Source organism: Cupressus sempervirens, chromosome 3, assembly GCF_028749045.1.
Source record: "Cupressus sempervirens isolate cs-2001-9-10 chromosome 3, ASM2874904v1, whole genome shotgun sequence".
Lineage (NCBI taxonomy): Eukaryota > Viridiplantae > Streptophyta > Pinopsida > Cupressales > Cupressaceae > Cupressus > Cupressus sempervirens.
In genome coordinates this window covers 1,077,655,082-1,077,681,499 of record NC_143120.1, presented here as the reverse complement: position 1 = coordinate 1,077,681,499, position 26,418 = coordinate 1,077,655,082, and the positions used below count along the sequence as shown (strand labels likewise).

Sequence of the window (26,418 nt, the reverse complement as noted above, 5' to 3'; positions counted from 1 at the left end):
ATACAACGCAAAATTTCTACGGCAATGCATGAGAAAATGGAATCAAAATAAATATATGCAATCGATAAAGCTTTTACAACATGCATGTAATAGAAGGCATAGTAAAGTGCAATACAAAAGGAAAGAAATTCTAATTACCTCAACTTTCTCTGTAGAAAATGAAAAAGATCATTGTGAGAGAAGAATGAACTCAAAGTTGCCGAGGTTGAATATAAAATAGCGAGTATGGGTTGCCATTTGGCATTTCCAATACATACGTTAAAATTGATTGAATTGGTTTCCTATATTCTTGGTCATTATTGATTGAACTGGTTTCCTATATTATTTTTTTTTCTATATTTCTAATTTTAATATTTTTTTTTGGTATATTTTGGATTTTTTACATGTTGAAAAAGAAATGAGGATGATTTCTTTTTTCTTTCATCCATTTTTTTGAATGACCTCCTATAGAAGGGTCGAATGCTATTGTAATTTTATGCCTCTCAGCATAATGAATCAAAAAAAAGATAGCTCTCATAATTAGAATGAAGTAAATAGTGAAGGGTCCATATTATGTTTTAGAAAACATGATAATTATATGGTATATTTCTTGCAAAGGAGAAGAAATAAACATTCTAAATTCTTACACAAACTTTTTTGTAATCATACATAGGCCTTCTAAATGTGGCTTCTATATACTAGTGAATCAGCTATGAGTGAATAAAAATAAGAGTTAAAATTTCATCCAAATATATAGGGGTCATAGCAGATGCAAGGTGAATAATGTTCCAGTCAAAAGATTTCAGCATTTAAAAGACAGTGTGTATTGCGGATGGAAACCATTTCATCACAAGCTATAGAAATACAAGATTAAGGGTAAGATAGCAGTAGAGGCTATAGTACTCTTTAAAAAACCCTTGTATCATAAAAGATGAAACCTTGTTTCTACTATAATATAAACGTCCTTGTCAAAATGAAATAGAAGTAAAAACTTTAGCTAAGAGGCACCAAATAGTATAGGAAGTCACAACATGGAAAAACCCTCATGGAGGAAGCAAGGCATGCAACATCAAATAAACAAAATTATATAGCCTTTAAACCCTTGTGAATATTTTATGAATGACAACTTCAAGTATTAGAAATACAAGAAAAAATCCAATAATAAAGGAATCAGAAGCATGCAACATCAAATAAACAAAATTATATAGCCTTTAAAGGCATCAGCTAAATAGCCAAATATATACATCGGCTAGCTAGTGTCATTACCTATTCTATCTGTCAAATATTTGCAACACAATATACTTATCATGAGAATTTGTCTCGAAATGCACACAACGCATTGAAGCCACCATCTATGGATTGTAAGATAGGTTTCAAAAATATTACAGGAAGTCACAACATGGAAAAACCCTCATGGAGGAAGCAAGGCATGCAGCATTAAATAAACAAAATTATATAGCCTTTAAACCCTTGTGAGTATTTTATGAATGACAAATTCAACTAAGAGAAATGCAAAAGAAGTCCAATTATAAAGGAATCAAAAGCATGCAACATTAAATAAACAAAATTATATACCCTTTAAAGGCACTAGCTAAATAGCCAAATCTATGCACCAACTAGCCAATGTCATTACCTATTCCGTCTGTCAAATATTTGCAACACAATGTACTTATCTGAGAGTTTGTCTCAAAATGCACACAATGCATTGAAGCCACCATCTATTGATTGTAAGATAGGTTTCAATTTTAAACGCTATTAATATATGTACTTTCATTTAATTTATTGAAATCAACATACTTTTTCAAAAATTAACATAAAGACTAAGACTATGACTAATAAAATATAGATCAATTTTTTTTTTAAATATATATTTTTATTATGTAATAAATCATAAGGTCTACCTTTATTATTATTTTAGTTCTTTTTTAAAATGATTTATATTTTTACATGTAATAAATTATAATGTTTTAAACCTTTATTATTATTTTAATTCTTTTATTGCTTCAATTGTAGTAACATTTAAGAATTAAAATGTAAAATAATATTTAAGTCTAAACTTTTAAAAATAATAAGTAAAATTTTATATTATCTGTCTAATGAATTTTAAAACTAAAAATAGATATCCTTCTTAAATTTACTTTTAATATTATTTTTATCCTTAATAGTACTTTAAAAAAACCAAAATTATATATAAGCTTTATTAATTCATGAATAAATATGATTATTTATTATTTATACATTTAATGTTTCAAATATTATAATTGTAATGAATGAAGATTTACTGTAAAATATTAAAAAGTAGGAGTAGACAGTAATTATCATAATTAAATAATATTTTTTACTTAGAAATTTGATTAAGTTATCTTGTTGAAATATTTTATTTATTACGTTGAGAGGCTTTCTATAGTGGCAACAATCTTCAATGTAAACATATTCCTTTTTTTTTAAATGGCGTTCATTTACATGTGAAAAAATTAAAATAGAAATAGACTAAATATAATAAAAGCTGTGAAAATTATATAGAGAGAAAATGGAAGTAAAAATGAGGCAAATCAAGAGTCTCGAATCATTTGTATTGCAATGATTTTATTTTTTAATTTGATTTTTTCAATACAATATGCATTTTTTTAATTGTTATGATTTTTATGGAAAATGATTTTTTTAAAATTTGTACATGGTGAAATAAATTATTGTCTAAATTTGATTTGTTGAATTTTCTAGTCTCATAAAACTTCTTTGTATTAATATCAAAGCATAGTATATGTAAAAACAAATACAATAGTTTATTCATAGAATTTTTGTATTCATTTGAATACAATATTTACTAATTTGATATTAATTCTTTTGAAATTAGATACCTCTTGGCTTATTTTACAAAACTAGCTTATATATATATATATATATATATATATATATATATATATATATATATATATATAAAATAAGCTGAGAGATATCCTTCTCGAGGCGCCTATTTTCATAATCTCATAATTTTCATCATTGCATATTTATGTGAGTCTAAGAGGATTCAAGATTCTTGGTTTGCCTCATTTTTACTTCCATTTCCTCTTTGTAATTTTCACAATTTTAATTATAATAATTTTTAGTCTATTTCTATTTTGTTTTTCTGAAATGTAAATAAACGTCAAATTTTTTTCAAAATGGAAAATGTTTATATTGAAGATTGTTGCGATTGTAGAAAGCCTCTTGGCTTAAAAAATGAATTAAATTTTTAGTTATACTAGTATTTATGTTATAGATAATTTAATGAACTTTGATGTTTATATCATGTACAAAATATTTTTAAATCAAAATTTATTATAAAATTGTAAATAATAATTTATAATTACGTCGAGAGGTGTTCTATACAATGGCAACACAAATGCCCAGCATGAGAATATGCCAAGATCCCTTGTCAATAAAAAAGAATTGGGAGCGGTTACAAACTTCCAAATTAAATATTAAAAAAGAATTTCCGAAATAATAGCTAGCCAAAATGATAGGAAGCCAAATGGAGGCCAAAATAATAGGCCCAAAATAATAGGGCCCGAAAAAGTAGGGCTCAAAAAAGTAGGACCTGAAAAAATAGTGCCCAAAAAAGTAGGGTCGAAATAATTTCAATATGATTTTTTTTTTGTTAAATATAATTTTGCATGCACATTCATGCTTATTTTTTGCGAGGAGTGGGGGCATTTGAAACAAATTCATGGAATGTGAAGAGATGTCTATTGGGGGATATGAGGAGCCTCTCAGAAGTTATAAAACCAAGGCTCCTCATTTCATTTTCATTTTATCTTTTTGCAGGAAGGAAAAGGTGGAGGTTATTGGAGGATTAGATTGGAGTTTTTGAATAGGAGTAGATTGAAGTTTTGGAGTAACATTTTTGCAGGTGAGATTTTTATTTTTTATTTACATTTTCATTTAGATTTAGATGTAGATGTAAATTGAAATTCAAAATTAGTTATAATATTCTACTTTGATTTAGATTTCAATTTTAATTAATTTCATTTAGATTTAGAATTCTATTCATAACTATTTAGGCTCGCATTTAATAGTTTAGTCTTGCATGTTTGATTTAGATTTAGATTTAGTATTCAAATTCTATTTGATTTATATATTTTATAATACTTTTCATTGTTAATGGTGCTTGATGTGAGTGTTTTAGGGGTGTCTTCTTTTCTATTTCTAAAATATTTTGGTCCAATATGTACTTTCCTAACAAGATCTATCCATTTTCTTCTGATTCATGCATGGAGCTTCCTGACACTATTAGTGTGTTGATGGGACTGAATGGGAATGGATTAAATGTAAACAACTGACTCTAGATCTAGATATGCATTTACAATTGGCTCTACTACGGCTCCAATTTATAGGTTCCTTCCTACTACCTATTCTTTCAGTGGTTTAATCTGGTTAAGTGTGGATTGAGAGGTTCTGGCTCATTCCCACCGGTTTGTAATTTTGTCATGATGTCTAACATGTGGCATTATGATGGGATTCTTCATTGAAAAATGGTGCAAATAATTATGTCAATGCTGAATGACTTGTCCAATGTGATAATTGCTCTGGATATAGAGTGTGGCCATGGTGATTTTCTGAGCAATACAATTGAAGAAAAAGGGAAATTTGGTATTAAGACAATATTATAGGAAATATCTGAGCAGAAATGCTTATAAATACATTCAAATCTCTTTTGTAACTCATAATATCAATCTCACTTTTTCTTGTGCTCCTTTAGTCTAAGAAAGGTAACAGATTGGAGGAAGAAATTGCTTTTGTAATGGCAGTTGCAGGTGCAATTATTTTAACAATTTTGGTCATTCTAACTATTCCTGTGATGGGTACTTATGTTTTAGTTCTTAGATTATGTGATTTGGTTGTATTTAGAGTCTTTTTAATAATGTTTGAAACTACTATTAAATATAATAATAAAGATTAATTTAATGTTAAATATAACATGCTACAACACTTATCAAAAATATAAAAAACACAATTGCTACAACAAAACAAGAATGGAGAAAAAACTTTAGTTTTTGTATTAATTCGTCTACTTAAATTAGATTACAATTGCCATATTTTATATTGAGAAATGCCTAATACTTTCACATGCTTATTTAACTACACTACAATCAAGACTAACTTTGTACTTAATCTAATTTTATTGAATGAGACTGGCCCAAGATTCTTATGTAACTACTATTATAACAAACATAGACAGCCGTAGAACTTGTGATTAATAATTTATAACTACTTGATTCTCTGTATTTCATGCGTAAATTCATGATTCTAAAAACTCAAAGTTCAAACTGCATGTTACATTCTCTTCCTTATTCGGTGAATTGGTGCATGACTATTAGATTAAACGATGCATGGAAGAGACAAAACATTGAAAGAAATTACTCTTTTCTTATTATTATTGTTGCTTCTATTTTTAATTTTTTTATAATTATTGTTAGTCTAGATGTTGTTTTTAATTTTATTATTACAAATATTGATTATTAATATCTTTGAGTTCATCCAAAGAATAGTACTAAATCTAGAAAAACTTAGTAATAACAGTTTGAGATAACTGCAGAAAGTTCTTATTTTCACAAATATTCTCTTTCTTTTGAAAATATGCTATTATTTTGGTAATGAATTGTAAAGTAGAAAGGAAAAACTTTCAGTAAATCTTTTTTGGCTACTGTTGCACTTTTAATTTTAATTTTATATGAAAGTTTATTATTTTTTCAAATCTTAAAAATAAAGATTTTTATATATGTAATTTTATTTAATTATTAAAATAATAAGATTGAGAGAGAGAGAGAGAGAGAGAGAGAGAGAGAGAGAGAGAGAGAGAGAGAGAGAGAGAGAGAGAGAGAGAGAGAGATTTAACATGAGGCAACGTGATACAGAGAAAGAGTGAGATAAATAACATGATGCAATATGTGTGTGTGTGTGTGTGTGTGTGTGTGTGTGTGTGTGTGAGAGAGAGAGAGAGAGAGAGAGAGAGAGAGAGAGAGAGAGAGAGAGAGAGAGAGAGAGAGAGAGAGAGGATAATCTTAGAGGGGGTAGAAGGAAAAGGGGAGAGGGGGAGAGATGAGCCATCGAGAGAAAAGCATAACAAGGGACCAAAATAGATGGAGATAGAGATGGTGGAGAGAGAGAGAGAGAGAGAGAGAGAGAGAGAGAGAGAGAGAGAGAGAGAGAGAGAGAGATCACATGAGGTGATGTGGTAGAGAGAAAGATTGAGACAAGGGGGATAGAGTGAGAGACATGAGGTAGACATAGATAGATGTAGTGAAAAATAATGACGGAGAAAGAGTGGGGCAGGGGTGGGGGGGGGAGGGGGAGGGAGAGGGAGGGAGGGAGAGAGAGAGAGAGAGAGAGAGAGAGAGAGAGAGAGAGAGAGAGAGAGAGAGAGAGAGAGAGAGAGAGAGAGAGATGATTAGAGGGGGTAGGTGATGTAGATATATAGAAGGGGAGTAGGGAGAGATGAGCTAAATAAGAAAATGAATATATAAGGCCCAAAAGAGATTTAGAAAATGATGGGGAGAGGAAGAGTATGATGGATAGTGATAGACAATGACAATAATTATGGAGGGAGAGATGTATATATGTAGAGAAAGAGATGGACAAAGAGAAAAACATAAGGGGAGTGGGGAGGGTATACATTATTGGTGGGTAATTATAGAATGGGACATTTGAGAGAGAGTATGATTACAATTAATCCTAACTCTAACCCTAACTCTAAATTATAATTATAGTTTAGAGTAATAATATTTATAATTATAATTTTATTAGCTATAATATAATTAGTAACCCAAAAATTATCTTAATAGCAATAATCACACAAACCCTAACTCTAACTCTAACTCTAACTAGATAATTCTAATTTTAACCCTAACCCTAACTCCAACTCTAACTCTATCTCTAACTTTAATTATTCCCCCTAACCCTAACCTTAACACTTTATAATCCTAAATCTAACGCTAATTCTAACCCTAACCCTAATTCTAATCCTAATCCTAGCCGTAACTCTTACCCTAACCCTAAATCTAATCAGGTAACTTTAACCTTAACCCTAATCTAACCTTGATCCCAACTCTATCTCTAACTTTAACTCTAACTCTAACTTGAATGCTAACTCTAACTCTAATTCTAACTCTAACTCTTATATGAACACTAACACTAACACTACCTCTAATTTTAACTCTAACTCTAATTGTAACCCTAACCCTAATGCTAATCCTAACCATAACCCTAACACTAACCCTAAGCCTAACCCTAATGCTAACCCTAACCATAACCCTAACACTAACCAAAACTCTAACTCTAACACTAATTCTAATCCTAACCTTAATTCTAACCCTAAATATAACCCTAACTCTAACTCTAACTCTAACTCCAACCCTTATTTGAACTCTAATTCTAACTCTATCTCTAACCCTAACCCTAACTCTTATTCTAACCCTAACACTAACCCTAACTATATTTGTAACCCTAATTCTAACCCTCACCCTAATTCTTACCCTTACCCTAACCCTAACTCTATCTCTAATCCTAACTATAATTCTAACCCTAATTCTAACCCTAATTCTAACCCTAACCCTAATCCCAACTCTAACTCTAATTTTAAACCTAACCCTAACCCTAACTTTAACTCTAACCCTAAGTGTAACTCTAACCCTAACAAGAACCCTAATTCTAATTCAAACCTTATCCCTTACCCTAATTTTCATCCTAATGCTAACCCTAACTTTAACTCTAACCCTAACCCTAACCTTAACACTAACCCTAACTTTAATTCTAACCTTAACCCTAACCTTAATGCTAACACTAACCCTAACCCTAACTTTAACACTAACCTTAACCATAAACATTAATTTGTCCCTAACTCTAACCCTAAATCTAACTCTACCATAATTGGACTCTAACCATAACCCTAACCCTAACTTTAATCTTGGCTCAAAACTTTTCCCTAACCATAACTCTAGAACCTTAACCCTTACTCAAGCCCTCACCCTATCCCTAACCCTAACCCTGGCCCTACTATAACCCTAACCCTAACCATAACCATAAGTCTAATCCTAACCTTAACCATGAGCATAACTCTAACCCTAAACTTAACTATAAACATAACTCTATCCCTAAATCTAACTCTACCATAACTAGGCTCTAGCCCTAACCCTAACCCTAACTTTAATCCTAACTAAAACCCTAACCCTAATCCTAAACCTAACCTTAACCCTGAATCAAATCCTAACCCTATCCCTACAATAACCCTAACTCGAGCCCTATAATAATCCTAACCTTAACCATGAGCATAACTCTAACCCTAAATCTAACACTACCATAATTGGACTCTAACCCTAACCCTAACCCTTACTTTAATCTTGACTCAAACCCTAACCTTCACTCTAACCTTTACCTTGACACAAACCCTCACCCTAGCCTTACTATAACACTAACCCTAACCATAACCATAACTCTAACCCTAACCTTAACTATGACCATAACTCTAACCCTAACCTTAACCATAAACATAACTCTAATCCAAACCTTAACCATAACCATAACTCTAACCCTAACCTTAACCCTAAACATAACTCTAACCCAAACGTTAACCATAACTCTAACAATAACCATAACTGTAACTCTAACCCTAACCTTAACCATAACTCAAACCCTAACCTTAACTCCAACCCTAACCCTAATGCTAACCCGAACCCTTATTCTATCCCTAAGGTTAACATTAATTGTAATGGTAACTTTGTCCCTAACCATATATCTATGTTTGACTATAACATTTTACATTACAATATGCCAAAAAGAAAATTACTTTTTTTTAAACCATAATCCTTACCCTAACTCTAACCCTAAATATAACACTAACTATAAATCTAACTCTACCATAATTAGACTCTAATCCTAACCCTAATCCTTAGTTTAACCTTCACTAAAACTGTAACCTAAACATAACTCTAACCTTAACCCTAACACAAAACTCTAACTCTAACCTTAACCCTTACTTTAATCTAGATGAAAACCATAGCCCTAACCCTAACCTTAACCCTAACTCAAACCCTTACCCTAACCTTAATCCTGATGTAACTCTATATACAACCCTAACTCTAAATATAAACCTAACCTTAACCATCACCCTAAAACTAACCCTTTCTCTACCCCTTTCTCTAACTCTAACCGTAAATCTAATTTTAACCCTAACCCTAAGCCTAATTTTAACCCTAATTATAACCCTAATTTAAACTCTAACTCTAGCCCTTATTCGAGCTCCAATTCTAACTCTACCTCTAACTCAAACCCTAACTCTAATTCTAATCCTAACCCTAACTATATGTTTAACCTAAACCCTTATTCTTACCCTCGCCCTTTCCTTAACACTAACCCTAACTCTAATTCTAACCCTAACTATATTTGTAACCCAAATTCTAACCATAATCCTAACATTAACTCTAACTCTAATTCTAAACCTAACCTTAACTATAACCCTAACAAGATTCATAATCCTAAAAAGAACCCTAGCCCTAATCCTAATGCTAATCTTGACTCTAATTGTAACTCTATTCCTAACCATAACTCTAACCCTATCCATAACTCAAACCCTAACAATAGCCCCAACCCTAACACTAACCCTAACCCTAACTATAACTCTACTCTTCAATATAACATTTTACGTAACAATTATGCTTAAAATAAAACTAAATTAAAGTGATGCAAATAAACACCATATATAGAATTAAAAAATAAAATATTCAAGAATAATTTTATGGTAAGTTTACACTATTACATTTTTATAGTAATTTTATACAACTGTATTTAAAAAGAAATAAATAATTCAGCACTTACCTTTAAAAAATAAAATAAAATTTAAAAATACGTTTCCTATTGCACTGGGATTGCCACTAGCTTATATATACCTCCATATATATTACGCCAAGAGTAATCATTCTCCAGGAACCTATTTTCATTTTCATAAATCCCAACTATGATTAAAATAACCTTGGGATTAAATGAAAATAGCCACCTCGAGAAGGATTACTCTCGGCATAATATATATAGAGGTATAGATAAGCTAGGTAGACATTTGATGTAATTACAATTATTTTATTTATATTTGTGTTGATAAATGACTATAATAAGTACAAAGGAGTCAAAATAACAATTTTAATAACGATTAAACAATAACTAAAACTTAAAAATTTGACAAAATTATATTGTTAATAAATAAATTTCATAAATTCTTATTTATCAAATTTTTTGTGTAATATTTACATTTTATTTAGATTATTTATAATAAATATTTAAAAAATAAATATCTACCCATTTTTCAATTTAAAAATTTGATTGACATATTAAAAAGTTCAAATTTAAGTATTATTTTACACTTTTACCAATTAATATTAATTCAATAAATAAATAATAACAAATTTTAAAAATTTATAATTCATTGCATAAATATATTTCCTTAGAATACTTACTAATTTTACTTTTTTAAAAATTATTTAAATTTCCATAAATTAAATGAATTCGCATTGATGCATTTCAAAATTTTCTCTTATATAAACTAAAATAATAATAATAATAAATTATTTGATTGTTTAAAATAAAATGAATTGTATTGTGTGGATTTCGAGATTAGACTCTCGCTGGGCATTTCAAGAGAGAGACAAGGACTGTAAGAGTCCAAGTATATTTTGTTTAAAATATTTAATGGACGAAATATGTAACGACGCTGGCCAGTCGGTGCATATATTCTACTATTTAGCCAATACCTTACCCTTGTGAGTATTTCATGAATGACAACTTCAAGTAAAAGAAATGAATTTTTTTTAATCATAAATAGTTACACTTCCAACTCTAAATATAAAGATCACAAATGTTCCAAAGTTTCCTGGAACTTTCGACAAAGTGTAGATATTTTTTAATTGAAAAAAAATAATATTTCCAAGAAATTTAGCATCAGCCAATCGAAAAAGACATTAATGATTAAAAATTAATCTATTTCTAAACTTTAGAAGTCCAATAAATTTGGGTATGAAAATTGATTGACAAAGACAACTAGGAACATTGGTTTTGAGGGACTAACAATTGCAATTGTGCATTCTTAGAAAAACATCAGTTTAATATATTTCACATAACAAAAGTATCAACCATTCACGTCAACTCATCCTCACAAAATCGATGGGAGTATTAAACACACATCAACTTCTTGCATAGTCTCATCGTCATCTATATCTTCAACTCCCATATTTGTGACAATGTGCATCAAATTTGAAGGTTTTAATAGGAAGTTCTAGATTTTTTAATGATTGGATTTACTAATCTTCCATTCCTCTCCACATGATAGGATAACCTTGGTTGCCCAGAGATTGCATCTACCATTACACTATTGTTTTCATCAATTTCTCTATTTATGAGTATTCGGGACGATTGGTTCACCACTTCCTTTTCCAACCAGCACCTTAAGCGTCTAAAGCCATAAGCCTGCAATACCCAAAATATAAATGCAGTCAACAGATAATTAAATCCAAAGTGAAGTCAGTGTGCAATTTTAATATTGTTGTTACCAAAATTGTGTACTAAAGCCTACAATTTGTGATTGATTAGTATAACTGACCACTCCTCCAACAATAACAACAATAAAAAAGACTTACGAGATCATAGGTCTGCTTAACAAAATGTTCTAAAGCTGCATCAGTGACTGTCAAAGTAACTCCACTCTCTGCAAGCTGCATAGCTACATCTTTTATCTGCAACCTTGCAACTTTTCTCCTCTCCTCATTTTTAAGAGGTTCAAAGATAGGTATCTCATCAAGCCTACTTAATAGTTCTGGCCTCAAGTGCTTTCTGACCTACAATTCAACACCACATGAGCTTTTACTTGAGCATTAAAGAAAGTTGAAACAAAAGGAGGTCATTTCTCAACTGTTCATACTTCAATAGTTGCTTGGTCTTGGTCATCTTGCAAGTACATTGCTCTAGTAGTGGAAGTCATTATAATGACTGTGTTTGAAAAGTTAACTGTACGACCATGTCCATCCATCAATCTAGCACCATCAAGCATCTGAAGTAAGATGTTGAGTACTGATACATGTGCATTGTCAACTTCATCAAATAGAACCACACTATAAGGTAATCTTCTAACTGCTTCAAACAGTTGCCCACCTTCTTCATAACTGCGATATTTCTAATAATTCATTAGAACTGAGCTTAAATATTGAATTCTTTTTATTCATAACAACTGGAGTAAGAAGATTTAATAAGAACCGTATATACCCCGGTGAAGCACTAATGAGCCTTGAAACTGAATGAGGCTCCATGTATTCAGACAAATCAATCCAAACTAGGGAGTTCTCATCGTCAAACAGTTGTTCTGCAAGAGCCTTTGCAAGCTCTGTTTTACCAACTCCACTGGGCCCCAAGAACAGAAAGACCCCAATAGGTCGATGTAGTGTCCCAAGTCCTGCCTTTGATCTAAGCACAACCTCTGCAACTATCTTAACTACTATGTCTAGGCTAACAACTCTTTTATGCAACCTTTGAGCCAAGCGTAATAGTCGATCCTTATCATCTTGGCCAAGCCTAGTGGCAGGAATACTAGTCCAACGACTCATCACCTGCATTGATCAGTAAACTATATTAATATATCATTGATATTGTGTAATGATGGTCTTGTCAGTACAGATTCACTTTCTGTTGTCTTATTACATGAAAATTATAAGTACCACCATGAACTTTAACTAATGCCTACAATTACAAGTACTACTAGCTTATATATACCTCTATATATATTACACAGAGAGTAATCGTTCTCGAGGCACCTATTTTCATTTAATCCCAAGGTTATTTTAATCACAGTTGGAATTTATGAAAATGAAAATAGGCACCTCGAGAACGATTACTCTCGGTGTAATATATATAGAGGCATATATAAGCTAGTGGCAATCGCGACGCAATTGGAAAAGTATTTTTAAATTTTTTAAATTTTTTTTAAGGTAAGTGCTGAATTATTTATTTCTTTTTAAATGCAATTGTATAAAATTACTATAAAAATGTAATAGTGTAAACTTACTATAAAATTATTCTTGAATATTTTATTTTTTAATTCTATATATGGTGTTTGTTTGCATCACTTTAATTCAATTTTATTTTACGCATATTGTTACGTAAAATGTTATATTGAAGAGTAGAATTATGGTTAGGGTTAGGGTTAGTGTTAGGGTTGGGGCTATTGTTAGGGTTTGAGTTATGGATAGGGTTAGAGTTACTGTTAGGAATAGAGTTACAATTAGAGTTAGGATTAGCATTAGGGTTAGGGCTAGGGTTATTTTTAGGATTATGAATCTTTTTAGAGCTATAGGTAAGGTTAGGTTTAGAATTAGAGTTAGAGTTAATGTTATGATTACGGTTAGAATTTGGGTTACAAATATAGTTAGGGTTAGAATTAGAGTTAGGGTTAGGATTAAGGAAAGGGCGAGGGTAAGAATAAGGGTTTAGCTTAATCATATAGTTAGGGTTAGGATTAGAATTAGAGTTAGGGTTTGAGTTAGAGGTAGAGTTAGAATTGGAGCTCGAATAAGGGCTAGAGTTAGAGTTTAAATTAGTGTTATAATTAGGGTTAAAATTAGGCTTAGGCTTAGGGTTAAAATTAGATTTACGATTAGAGTTAGAGAAAGGGGTAGAAAAAGGGTTAGTTTTAGGGTGATGGATAAGGTTAGGTTTATATTTAGAGTTAGGGTTGTATATAGAGTTACATCAGGGTTAAGGTTAGGGTAAGGGTTTGATTTGGGGTTAAGATTAGGATTAGGGCTATGGTTTTCATCTAGATTAAAGTAAGGGTTAAGGTTAGAGTTAGAGTTTTGAGTTAGGGTTAAGGTTAGAGTTAGGGTTAGGTTATGGTTTTAGTGAAGATTAAACTAAGGATTAGGGTTAGGTTTAGAGTCTAATTATGATAGAGTTAGATTTATAGTTAGGGTTATATTTAGGGTTAGAGTTAGGGGTAGGATTATGGTTTTAAAAAAGTAATTTTTTTTTGGCATATTTTAATGCAAAATGTTATAGTCAAACATAGATATATGGTTAGGGGAAAAGTTACCATTACAATTAATGTTAACCTTAGGGATAGAATAAGGGTTAGGTTTAGCATTAGGGTTAGGGATAGAGTTAAGGTTAGGGTTTGAGTTATGGTTAAGGTTAGGGTTAGAGTTATGGTTATGGTTATTGTTAGAGTTATGGTTAAGGTTAGGGTTAGAGTTATGGTTATGGTTAAGGTTTGGATTAGAGTTATGTTTATGGTTAAGGTTAGGGTTAGAGTTATTGTCATAGTTAAGGTTAGGTTAGAGTTATGGTTATGGTTAGGGTTAGTATTATAGTAAGACTAGGGTGAGGGTTTGAGTCAAGGTTAAGGTTAGAGTGAAGGTTAGGGTTTGAGTGAAGATTAAAGTAAGGGTTAGGGTTAGGGTTAGAGTCCAATTGTGGTAGTGTTAGATTTAGGGTTAGAGTTAGGGACAAATTAATGTTTATGGTTAAGGTTAGTGTTAAAGTTAGGGTTAGTGTTAGTGTTAGAGTTAAGGTTAGGGTTAAGGTTAGAATTAAGGTTAGGGTTAGTGTTAATGTTAGGGTTAGGGTTAGAGTTAAAGTTAGGGTTAGCATTAGGATGAAAATTAGGGTAAGGGATAGGGTTTAAATTAGAATTAGGGTTCTTGTTAGGGCTAGAGTTACACTTAGGGTTAGAGTTAGAGTTAGGATTATGGTTAGGTTTAAAATTAGAGTTAGAGTTGTGATTAGGGTTAGGGTTAGAATTAGGGTTAGGGTTAGAATTAGGGTTAGAAATATAGTTAGGATTAGAGGTAGAGTTAGGGTTAGGGTAAGGGTAAGAATAACGGTGAGGTTAGAATTAGGGATACAAATATAGTTAGGGTTATATTTAGGGTTAGAATTAAGGTTAGGATTAGAATTAGTGTTAGAGTTAGGGTTACGGTTAGTGTTAGGGTTATGGTTAGGGTTAGCATTAGGGTTAGGGTTAGGGTTAGTGTTAGGGTTATGGTTAGGATTAGAATTAGGGTTAGGGTTACAATAAGAGTTAGAGTTAAAATTAGAGGTAGTGTTAGTGTTAGTGTTCATATAAGAGTTAGAGTTAGAATTAGAGTTAGAGTTAGGGTTCAATTTAGAGTTAGAGTTAAAGTTAGAGATAGAGTTGTGATCAAGGTTAGATTAGGGTTAAGGTTAAAGTTACCTGATTAGATTTAGGGTTAGGGTAAGAGTTAGGGCTAGGATTAGGATTAGAATTAAGGTTAGGGTTAGAATTAGCATTAGATTTAGGATTATAAAGTGTTAAGGTTAGGGTTAGGGGGATAATTAAAGTTAGAGATAGAGTTAGCGTTAGAGTTAGGGTTAGGGTTAAAATTATAATTATCTAGTTAGAGTTAGAGTTAGAGTTAGGGTTTGTGTTATTATTTCTATTAAGATAATTTTTGGGTTACTAATCATATTATAGATAATAAAATTATAATTAATAAATATTATTACTCTAAATTATAATTATAATTTAGAGTTAGGGTTAGGGTTAGGGTTAATTGTAATCACACTCTCTCTCACATGTCCCATTCTATAATTACCCCCCAATAATGTATACCCTCCCCACTCCCCCTACATTGTTCTCTTTGTCCATCTCTTGCTCTACATATATACATCTCTCCCTCCATAATTATTGTCATTTTCTATCACTATCCATCATACTGTTCCTCTCCCCATCATTTTCTACATCTCTTTTGGGCCTTATATATTCTTTTTCTTATTTAGCTCATCTCTCCCTACTCCCCTTCTATATATCTAAATCACCTGCCCCCTCTAATCATCTCTCTCTCTCTCTCTCTCTCTCTCTCTCCCCCTCGCCCTACTCTTTCTCTCTCCTTATTTTTCACTACATCTATCTATGTCTACCTCATGTCTCTCACTCTCTCCCTCTTGTATCACTCTTTCTCTCTACCACATCACCTCATCTGATCTCTCTCTCTCTCTCGCTCTCTCTCTCTCTCTCTCTCTCTCTCTCACTAAAAGAAGTATTTGAGAAGATGATTTTGAGGACAGTCCTATGTCCTTAAGGGAAAAGATGATGATGGTGAAGAGGCAAAGGAAAAGATGAGGATTTTGATCTAATATTTTTTCTTGCAAGTTATTGATTCCATGTTTCCAAGGGACTTGGAAAATTTTCAAGGTTGGGAGTATGGTGTAGAGGCACCTAAATTTCAAGAAGACAAAGATATAAAAGCTAGAGAAGCCATTTGTAATAAGTTGTCAAAGGAGGTCTTAATATGATAAATAATGTAAAAATATTTATTTAATTGGTGAATGGATCTATTAGCATCCATCTAAAGTAATTAGAGTCATGCTATTGGTCTAGGTTGGGTTTGTATGAAAGTTGCAATGTAAAACAATGCATATAATGGTTAAAACATTGTCAAGAATGCAAAAGGGTCAAAAGAATGTAATGGGTTGGTTTAAAGGGTGGTTTGAAAGTTATAACCAACCAAAAAAACTATAAAACTATATGTAAGGTCGAACCAAAGCATTAAGGGAAAGGAATAGATACATTTTGAAACAAATTTGGTAATATCCTAAGTTGTTATTTTGATTGGTTTTCTATTTTAGTGTTGGTTCCAGGTCTTGTACGACCATGTACAGCCTGGAAACCATGTAAATTTTGTATATTTGGATAGAGAAGTGAATAAAATTTATTTTGGCTTTCGTTTGGATTTTTTTCATTTAGAAATGAAGAAGTTATGCAGGTTTTGGCAAAGCTTGTAAATTGCAGATTTGAGAATGCCCAACTACAGTCAGATTGAAACGTTTGGTACAAGAATATTTTGGAAAATAAAGACTTATAAAAATATTCATTGGAAAGATACATGAATTAAATTTCATTTCTTTTTGGTTTGGGTTGTTTTTATATAGATTTGTTAAAGTTATGAAGATTTGAGTGAAAACTGGTTTTTAAATGCCTTCAATGGTGTGGCAGGCAAAGATTTGTGCTTATAAATTGATTTATGTATTGGATAAATTAATGGCTTAAAGATTTGGAAATTAGACTCACAAATGGATGATGTAGAATTGGTTTGGGGTTATTTGAATTTTTTTTGTGAACTTTATGTGATGCCCTAGGAAGGGTTACGAGTTTTGGTTCTGGTTTATGACAAAGAAAATTGGTCTTGATACAAAGACCATAACTTGTAATTGGTTTATTGGATGGGTACCATCCTTGAATATGTTTTACTATACCTAGTTTGGAACAATTATTCTAAATTTTTTTTCAAGAAGACATTTAGAACAGAAGTTATGAACAATGGAATTAGACATAGCAATTTGATTGTGTGAGTGAAGATTTTGTCTTTATTGGTGTATAATGTCAGGGTTCTTTGTTGTAATATTTGAGATGTTCTTGGTTCCTTGAGGGCGTACCAGCCTATTGTGAATCCATTTAGTTGAGCTAAGATTCCTTAAAGATAAATATAGAGGGCTCTGCATTAGATGTGCAGGAGCGCATTAAATTTTAAGAAGACAAAGATATAAAAGCTACAGAAGCCATTTGTAATAAGTTGTTAAAGGAGGTCTTAATATGATAAATAATTTAAAAATATTTATTTAATTGGTGAATGGATCTATTAGCATCCATCTAAAGTCATTTGAGTCATACTGTTGGTCTAGGTTGGGTTTGTATGAAAGTTGTAATGTAAAAAAATGCATAAAATGCATAAAACATTTTCAAGAATGCAAAAAGGTCAAAAGAATGTAATGGGTTGGTTTAAAGGGTGGTTTGGAAGTTATAACCAACAAAAAAATCTATAAAAATGGATGTAAGGTCGAACCAAAGCATTAAGGAAAGGAAGAGATACATTTTGAAAGAAATTTGGTAATATCTTGAGTTGTTATTTTGATTGGTTTTCTGTTTTAGTGTTGGTTCCAGGTCTTGTACGACAATGTACAGCTTGGAAACTATGTAAATTTTGTATATTTTGATAGAGAAGTGAATAAAATTTCTTTTGGCTTTGGTTTTGATTTTTTTCATTTAGAAATAAAGAAGCTATGCAGGTTTTGGCAAAGCTTGTAAATTGCAGATTTGAGAATGACCAACTACAGTCAGATTGAAACGTTTGGTACAGGAATATTTTGGAAAATAAAGACCTCTAAAAATATTCATTGGAAAGATACATGAATTAAATTTTATTTCCTTTTGGTTTGGGTTGTTTTTATATAGATTTGTGAAAGTTATGGGCATTTGAGTGAAAACTGGTTTTTAACAATTTTCATTGGAGTTACAGACAGTGATTTGTGCTTGGAACTTTATATATGAATGAGAAAAATGAATGGCTTACATATTTGAAAACTAGACTCAAGAATGGATAATATAGAATTTTTTTGGTTTCATTTAGATTTATTTTGAGGAAGATATCTGATGCCCTAGGAAGGGTTACCAGTTTTGTTTCTGGTTTATGACAGAGAAAATGGGTCTTGATACAAAGACCATAACTTGTAATTGGTTTATTGGATGGGTACCATCCTTGAATATGTTTTACTATACCTATTTTGGAACAATTAATCTAAAATTTTTTTCAAGAAGACATTTAGAACAGAAGTTATGAACAATGGAATCAGACATAGCAATCTGATTGTGTGAGTGAAGATGTTGTCTTTATAATGTCAAGGTTCTTTGTTGTAATCTTTGAGATGTTCTTGGTTCGTTGAGGGTGTACTAGCCTATTGTGAATCCCTTGAGTTGAGCTAAGATTCCTTGAAGATAAATACAGAGGGCTCTGCATCACTCTCTCTCTCACTCACTCACTCATGGCCTCTCTCTCCACCATCTCCATCTCCATCTATCTTGGATGCTTTCATGTTTTTTATCTCTATGACTCATCTCTCCCCCTCTCCCATTTTCCTTCTATCCCCTCTAAGATTATCCTCTCTCTCTCTCTCTCTCTCTCTCACACACACACACACACACACACACACACACACACACACACACACACACTGCATCATGTTATTTATCTCACTCTTTCTCTATATCATGTCACCTCATGTTAACTCTCTCTCTCTCTCTCTCTCACACACACACACACACACACACACACACACACACACACACACATCACCTCATGCTATTTGTCTCTCTTTAAATTTGACTTCATTTCTAAAGTTTGTCCCAATTTATATTTGTATTTCTATAATATAAAATCAAGTACATTTAATAGAACTTAATTATCGTTAATAGTTTTTTATACAATTAATAAATTTATTTAAAATTTTATAATTTTTATATTTCATTTAAGTAACAATTTTATTATCTTTTCTTTCTTTAATATAAATATTATGTGAAAATTCATTTGTAAAATCTAAAATAATTTCTAAACTTCAATATTTTACAACTTCAAAAATCTTATTATTTTAATAATAAAAAAAATTACATATATAAAAAATCTTTATTTTTAAGATTTGAAAAAATAATAAACTTTCTTATAAAATTAAAACTGCAAGTGAAATAGTAGCCAAAAAAGATTTACAGAAAGTTTTTCCTTTCTACTTTACAATTCATTACCAAAAAATAGCAGATTTTCTAAAGAAAGAGAATATTTGTGAAAATAAAAACTTTCTATTGTTATCTCAAACTGTTATTACTAAGTTTTTCTAGATTTAGTACTATTCTCTGGATGAACTCAAAGATATTAATAATCAATATTTGTAATAATAAAATTAAAAACAACATCGAGATTAACAATAATTATAAAAAATTAAAAATAGAAGCAACAATAATAATAAGAAAATAGTAATTTCTTTCAGTGTTTTGTCTCTTCCATGCATCGTTTAATCTAATAGTCATGCACCAATTCACCGAATAAGGAAGAGAATGTAACATACAGTTTGAACTTTGAGTTTTTAGAATCATGAATTTACGCATGAAATACAGAGAATCAAGCAGTTATAAATTATTAATCACAAGTTCTACAGCTATCTATGTTTGTTATAACAGTAGTTACATAGGAATCTTGGGCCAGTCCCATTCGATAAAATTAGATTAAGTACAAAGTTAGTCTTGATTGTAGTGTAGTTCAATAAGCATGTGAAAGTCCATATAAGGCATTTATCAATATAAAATATGGAAATTGTAATCTATTTTAAGCAGATGAATTAATATAGAAACTAAAGTTTTTTCTCAATTCTTGTTTTGTTGTAGCAATTGTGTTTTTTATATTTTTGATAAGTGTTGTAGCATGTTATATTTAACATTAAATTAATCTTTATTATTATATTTAATAGTAGTTTCAAACATTATTAAAAAGACTCTAAATACAACCAAATCACATAATCTAAGAACTAAAACATAAGTACCCATCACAAGAACAGTTAGAATGCCCAAAATTGCTAAAATAATTGCACCTGCAACTTCCGTTACAGAAGCAATTTGTTCCTCCAATCTGTTATCTTTCTTAAACTAAAGGAGCACAAGAAAAAATGAGATTGATATTATGAGTTACAAAAGAAATTTGAATGTATTTATAAGCATTTTTACTCAGAGATTTCCTATAACATTGTGTTAGTACCAAATTTCCCTTTTTCTCAATTGTATTGCTAAGAAAATCACCATGGCCGCACTCTATATCCAGAGAAATTATCACATTGGACAAGTCATTCAGCATTGACATAATTATCTGCACCATTTTCCAATGAAGAATCCCATCAAAATGCCACATGCTAGACATTGTAAAAAAATTACAAACTTGTGGGAATGAGCCAGAACCTCTCAATCCACACTTAACCAGATTAAACCACTGAAAGAATAGGTAGCAAGAAGGAACCTATAAATTGGAGTTGTAGCAGAGCCAATTCCAAATGTATATCCAGATCCAGAGTCAGTTTTTTACCTTTAATCCATTCCCATTCAGTCCTAGCAATGCGCTAATAGCGTCAGGAAGCTCCATGCATAAATTAGAAGAAAATGGATAGATCTGGTTAGGAAAGTACATATTAGACCAAAATATTTTTGAAATAGAAAAGAAGACACCCCCAGGAAAACTCCCATCAAGCACCATTAACAATGAAAAGTATTATAAAATATATAAATCAAATAGATTTTGAATACAAATCTAAATCTAAATCTAAATCAAACATGCAAGACTAAACTGTTAAATGCGAGCCTAAATAGTTATGAACATAATTCTAAATCTAAATGAAATTAATTAAAATTAAAATCTAAATCAAAGTAGAATATTATAACTAATTTTGAATTTCAATTTACATCTACATCTAAATCTAAATGAAAATGTAAATAAAAAAAAGAAATCTCACCTTCAAAAATGTTACTCCAAAACTTCAATCTACTCCTATTCAAAAACTCCAATCTAATCCTCCAATAACCTCCACCTCTTCCTTCCTGCAAAAACATAAAATGAAAATGAAATGAGGAGCCTTGGTTTTATAACTTCTGAGAGGCTCCTCATTTCTCCCAGTAGACATCTCTTCACATTCCACGAATTTGTTTCAAATTCCCCCACTCCTCACAAAAAATAAGCATGAATGTGCATGCAAAATTATATTTAACAAAAAAAAAATCATATTGAAATTATTTTGCCCCAATTTTTTCAGGCCCTATTTTTGTGGGTCCTACTTTTTCGAGCCCTACTTTTTCGGGCCCTATTATTTTGGGCCTATTATTTTGGCCTCCATTTGGCTTCCTATTATTTTGGCCAACTATTATTTCAAAAATTCTTTTTTAATATTTAATTTAGAAGTTTGTAACCGCTCCCAATTCTTTTTTATTATCAAGGAATCCTGGCATATTCTCATGCTGGGCATTTGTGCTGCCATTGTATAGAATGCCTATTGGCATAAAAATTATCAATAGAAAAATTCTCACATTACACATACCTCTACAATTTGATTAGGCCCTACAATGTCTGTTGTTCTTAAATTTTCATAACAAGCGATTGCTGCATCTATCTCTTGAAGTGCTCCATATCTAAAATTGGAAAATCTCACCACATTCATCACGCCTTCTACCTCCTGTAGTGTACGCATCCATTCTTTACTCTGTTGCTTCCACCAGCACAATTCTCTCTCTAGAATTTAATTTTAATAGGGATCATCTTAATTGTGTTGGAAACTATAACCCCAACTATCTCTGATTATATCCTCTATATGGTAAACATATCTCCAGCATTAAAGACAAGTCTTGTTGGAAGATCTTGCTTAAGATTTTAATGGATTTGAATGTACTCTTCAACCTATCACTATCCCATCTAGAATGTTCTTGGGTAGCAAGATATACATTATTTTATGTTTGATCTTTCTCCTCTATAGATGTTAAGCTATCTATCCAGCTCCAGCTTAGCAGAGTTGTCAGGCGATTTAAGCTGAAAGCTATCTGCTGTAAATAGTGTGAGAAAGAGTTGGAGCTCAGATGATAACATTCATATAGTTTCTTTTGATTAATACAAACTATTTCTATTTCTCTTTCTGCATTTTTAGTTGCTAATTTGAGAAATTCATCATTACCCATTCAAGAGACAAATGGAATTATACTTTTAAGGTGTTTGAAGATTACAGAAACAGCTAAGCCACAATGTCATATTTCAAGCATGAAGATCCTAGAGAGTAACAAGATTAGTACTGTTGAAGAAGGTACTTTGCCAGAGAATAAAGGGGTTGTTCATCCATACTTTGTCTATAGACATAAAGTTGTTCAAAAGAATTGATGTTTAGATGCAGTTATTGAAGTCTCAAAAAGAGTAGGTTTGTAAAGTGACTGCAAAGAAGCTGAAGTTAAATTGTAATACAGCTGATACAGCTATGACAGTTGGAGGATCAGATAGTTTAAAAAATAGAAAGCACAAGTATAAAAATATACTCCAAAAAGATAGTTATGTTTGAAAATAAAATTGAAGATTTGTAAAACTAAAGTGAATGTTGCTAAAGAAAGGAGGCTCCCAAACCGAGGGAAGTCACTAAAATTTGAAGTTGTCATACAAGGTCAAATGTTTATCTTGGAGATTGATTGAGTTTGTATAATGTAAAATCATCACTACTTTGAAGAACCAATCAAAGTTTAGATTGCTAGATGCAAAACAAGGGGTTTAAGGGTACAACACTCTATAGAGTTAATGTTAAGGGGGGAAATCATATAAATTGGCGAATTTAAAGAAAAAGGTCACAAAGGATGATATGGGTTTTAATTAACATAAACTATCTCTATTTATGTTTCATTGGATAAAGAACAAGCACCAACTTACCTTTAATTCCATGGAAAAACCCCATCCAAACCACAGTAAATTTCCTTTGTGCTCGTTAATATAAGCCTGAAGCAAAGTAGAAAAATAAAATAACTGCCTAAAGGAATGGTAGATCTCAGTACCAACCTCTGCTAGCTCAGCCTACCTAGCATTGTCTTTCTCCTTTTCAAGGGCATTCAGCTCAACTTCTGGTTGAGTAATTTCATTTTCATAAATTTCTTCAGGTTTACTATCTAATTACACTCTCACATTCACACATGCTTCATCTAGCAGATCAATTGCTTTGTTAGGAAGATGCCGATCTATTCAAAGTCCAAACAAGAAAACAATAATGAATCAATCTTACAAAGCCAACAAGATGCCTACAATCTGATGAACTAAAACATCTCAAGCTTTCATCAAACTTCTAAGGAGTTAAAATCAAAACAATAAATTGACAAAATCATCAGATCAAATCTCATTTATTAAGTTTTAGAATGCCCCCACAATAGACCCAATTCAATCATATGACTATTAAATTTGTAAACTTACGAGTTATATGACAACTTGATAATTGGGAAGCAACAACTAATGCTCTATCCATGATCCTCACACCATGATGCCCTTTGAACTTTTCTCTCAAACTGTGCAAAATATTAATGGTGTCAGGCACACTGGGTTCAGTCGTGAACACCTGCAGGAATTGAGGCTTGAATGTACTATCCCTCTCTACATATTTCTTATACTCTTCAAATGTAATCGCTCCTATACAACGTAGTTGGTCGCGAGCAAGCATTTTTTAAAATAAATTAGCAGCCCCAGTTGGACCTAAAAATGATCTTCGTGTCAGCCAACTACATTGACAACTGTTCTAAATCACAAAGAAAAGGGAAATCACTCACCAGCTCGAAGAATCAAATGTAATTTATCTATAAACAATATTAATCTCCCTTAAAATTCTTCTACCTCCTTACATATAGACTTGACACAATCTTCAAAGTTGCCTATGCATTTCTCTCCACCCACTAAGGCTCCCATGTCCAATGCTATCAATCTAACTTCCACCAAATAACTGCACCATCCCAAAGAAATTCCATCAATCACAAAGTGCATAATCATGAACTGCAACTTAATGTCAAACCATAATCCAATACTCCAAACCCATCATTTTTTTAGTATATTAAAATTGATATAAAGGCAAATCTAGTACGCTAGAGAACAATTTACCTTGGCACATCTCCTTTGACAATCTATTGAGTCAGCCCCTCACCACTGATGTCTTGCCAACACTATCCTCTCCAATCAACATAGGGTTGTGCTTTGTCTTTCGGCAAAGAATTCTAATGATCCCATCTATTTCTTCATCTCTGCCAATTATCAGATCAAGCTCTAATGCCCCTTCTACAAGGTCGCGACCGTACGACTTCAGGGCAGGGAAATTGTTATCATTGAAGATGATTTGCACCACATTAAGCTCCTCGATTAGGGTTTTTATGTTGGATGCACTAAGGCCCACTTCATGGAATGCCTGAATAATCTACGAGTCCTCCATTAGACCAATAATCAGATACTCCACCACCAGAATACTGCCTTCCTTCTTCTTTGTTGCTTCTTCACCACATCTGATGCAATTTTTGAGAGCATTGATGTGCAAAATGCTATCAGGAGCAGAGCGCTGGGTCGGAAACCTCTCGAGGTTCTAACACAGGACTCTCCTAATGGATTCTAGTGATTCATCTCCACAAGAGGCAGATAAGGGCACAGAAGACAAAATTCTCTATTTTAGTAGCCCAAACTCGTCCTCCATCAATGCAAGGGCCAGGTGAAAGGGAGTGACTTGTGCATGCCCATTTTTTGAGCAAGTTCTACACTGGCCGCTACAGCTCCCTCGATCTTTCTTGAGCACATGATATGGGGATCCATATTCTATGAAGCTGTTGCACAACACCACACTTATTGGATGTGCGTCCTAATATCTGTTATCTATTTGCATTTCATTCTCCTTTTTGTTTTCATATTTCTATGACTCACCATGGAGGAGCATCCCTTGTGGCTATAATTGGCTTTGAGCATATTTATGAGCGGTTACCAAAATTATGGGTGTTTCAAAATTGGAGTTACAATTAGAGCATGTAACACTTGCTCCAATGGCAGAATTGTATTTTCTTGCACTGTGCACTTTCACTCGTCCCAGGGTAGTGGCTATATTTTTCGATTTCATTAAAAAAAATTATTAATGTTTATTTGTGTATATATTTGAAACTAATTTTTAGTTCCCGCTAGAAGTTTTTTTCAATTAGTTGATTGAAATTCTTTAATAAAAATATTAATTTTAATTTTAAAAAGCCATTTTCTATTTTTATTATTAATTTATGAAAAATAAAAATCTAAATAGTAGTTTTGAAAAGTCATTTTCTATTTTTATTATTAATTTATGTCTGAAAATTATTAGCCTCTTGCCTATATTATTGATCAAAACTAAGCACAAATAGAAAGTTACTTTTTCTTTTTTTTGAAACTAATTTTTAGTTCCTACTAGAAAAAAATTTTCAATTCGTTGATTAAAATTCTTTAATAAAAATATTAATTTTAATTTTAAAAAGCTATTTTCTATTTTTATTATTAATTTATGAAAAATAAAAATCTAAATAGTAGTTTTAAAAAGTCATTTTCCATTTTTATTATTAATTTATGTCAAAAAATTGTTAGCCTCTTGCCTATATTATTTATCAAAACCAAGCACAAATAGAAAGTTACTTCTTTTTATTTTTGATGCCTAGTCCCTTATATTAAAAAAAATACAATAAAGTTACATATTCACAAAAAAAGGGGCCAGGAGAAATAGGATCACCCAGCAAGTTCATACAGCCAAAGGCTAGATATCAACTATTCATCAGAAGAAAAAAAATATCAAAAAACATAAAAAATCCTCAATCTACCAGTGCAACGCCAGTTGAGGGAGGAGGATCTTTATCATCAAAGCCCCACCCAAGGGTGGGGTGAGTAGATGACTCAAGGGGAGCCCATACTTCATCAGTAGCAACAACATTATCTTCATCTTTCTCTCCCTCAGGCCTAGGAGGAGAAATGGCTAAGTCTAGCCAAGGAAACATCCACTTGGGGTCTGAGTGTGTAGAGGGCCAACCGGTAGCAAGAACAGTAGGAAGAGCCATTG

General features: G+C 31.7%; 1 protein-coding gene and 1 long non-coding RNA gene across 2 annotated transcripts; both read right to left on the bottom strand.

Moving 5' to 3' along the window:
* Window positions 1-11,262: 11,262 nt before the first annotated feature.
* Window positions 11,263-25,092, bottom strand: LOC149570499 (chaperone protein ClpB1-like). The gene is made up of 9 exons (XM_089817202.1): window positions 24,471-25,092; window positions 24,142-24,315; window positions 23,796-24,109; window positions 23,387-23,566; window positions 21,904-22,150; window positions 12,250-12,599; window positions 11,918-12,158; window positions 11,637-11,834; window positions 11,263-11,466 (listed from the first exon to the last, which is right to left on the bottom strand). The coding sequence occupies exons 5-9, from the start codon at window positions 22,051-22,053 to the stop codon at window positions 11,263-11,265; spliced, it is 1,143 nt and encodes a 380-aa protein (XP_089673328.1). The 5' UTR covers window positions 22,054-22,150; window positions 23,387-23,566; window positions 23,796-24,109; window positions 24,142-24,315; window positions 24,471-25,092.
* LOC149570500 (uncharacterized) lies at window positions 20,508-21,409 on the bottom strand. The gene is made up of 3 exons (XR_016361807.1): window positions 21,325-21,409; window positions 20,901-20,984; window positions 20,508-20,687 (listed from the first exon to the last, which is right to left on the bottom strand). It is a non-coding gene; the product is annotated as an uncharacterized LOC149570500 (long non-coding RNA).
* Window positions 25,093-26,418: the final 1,326 nt, after the last annotated feature.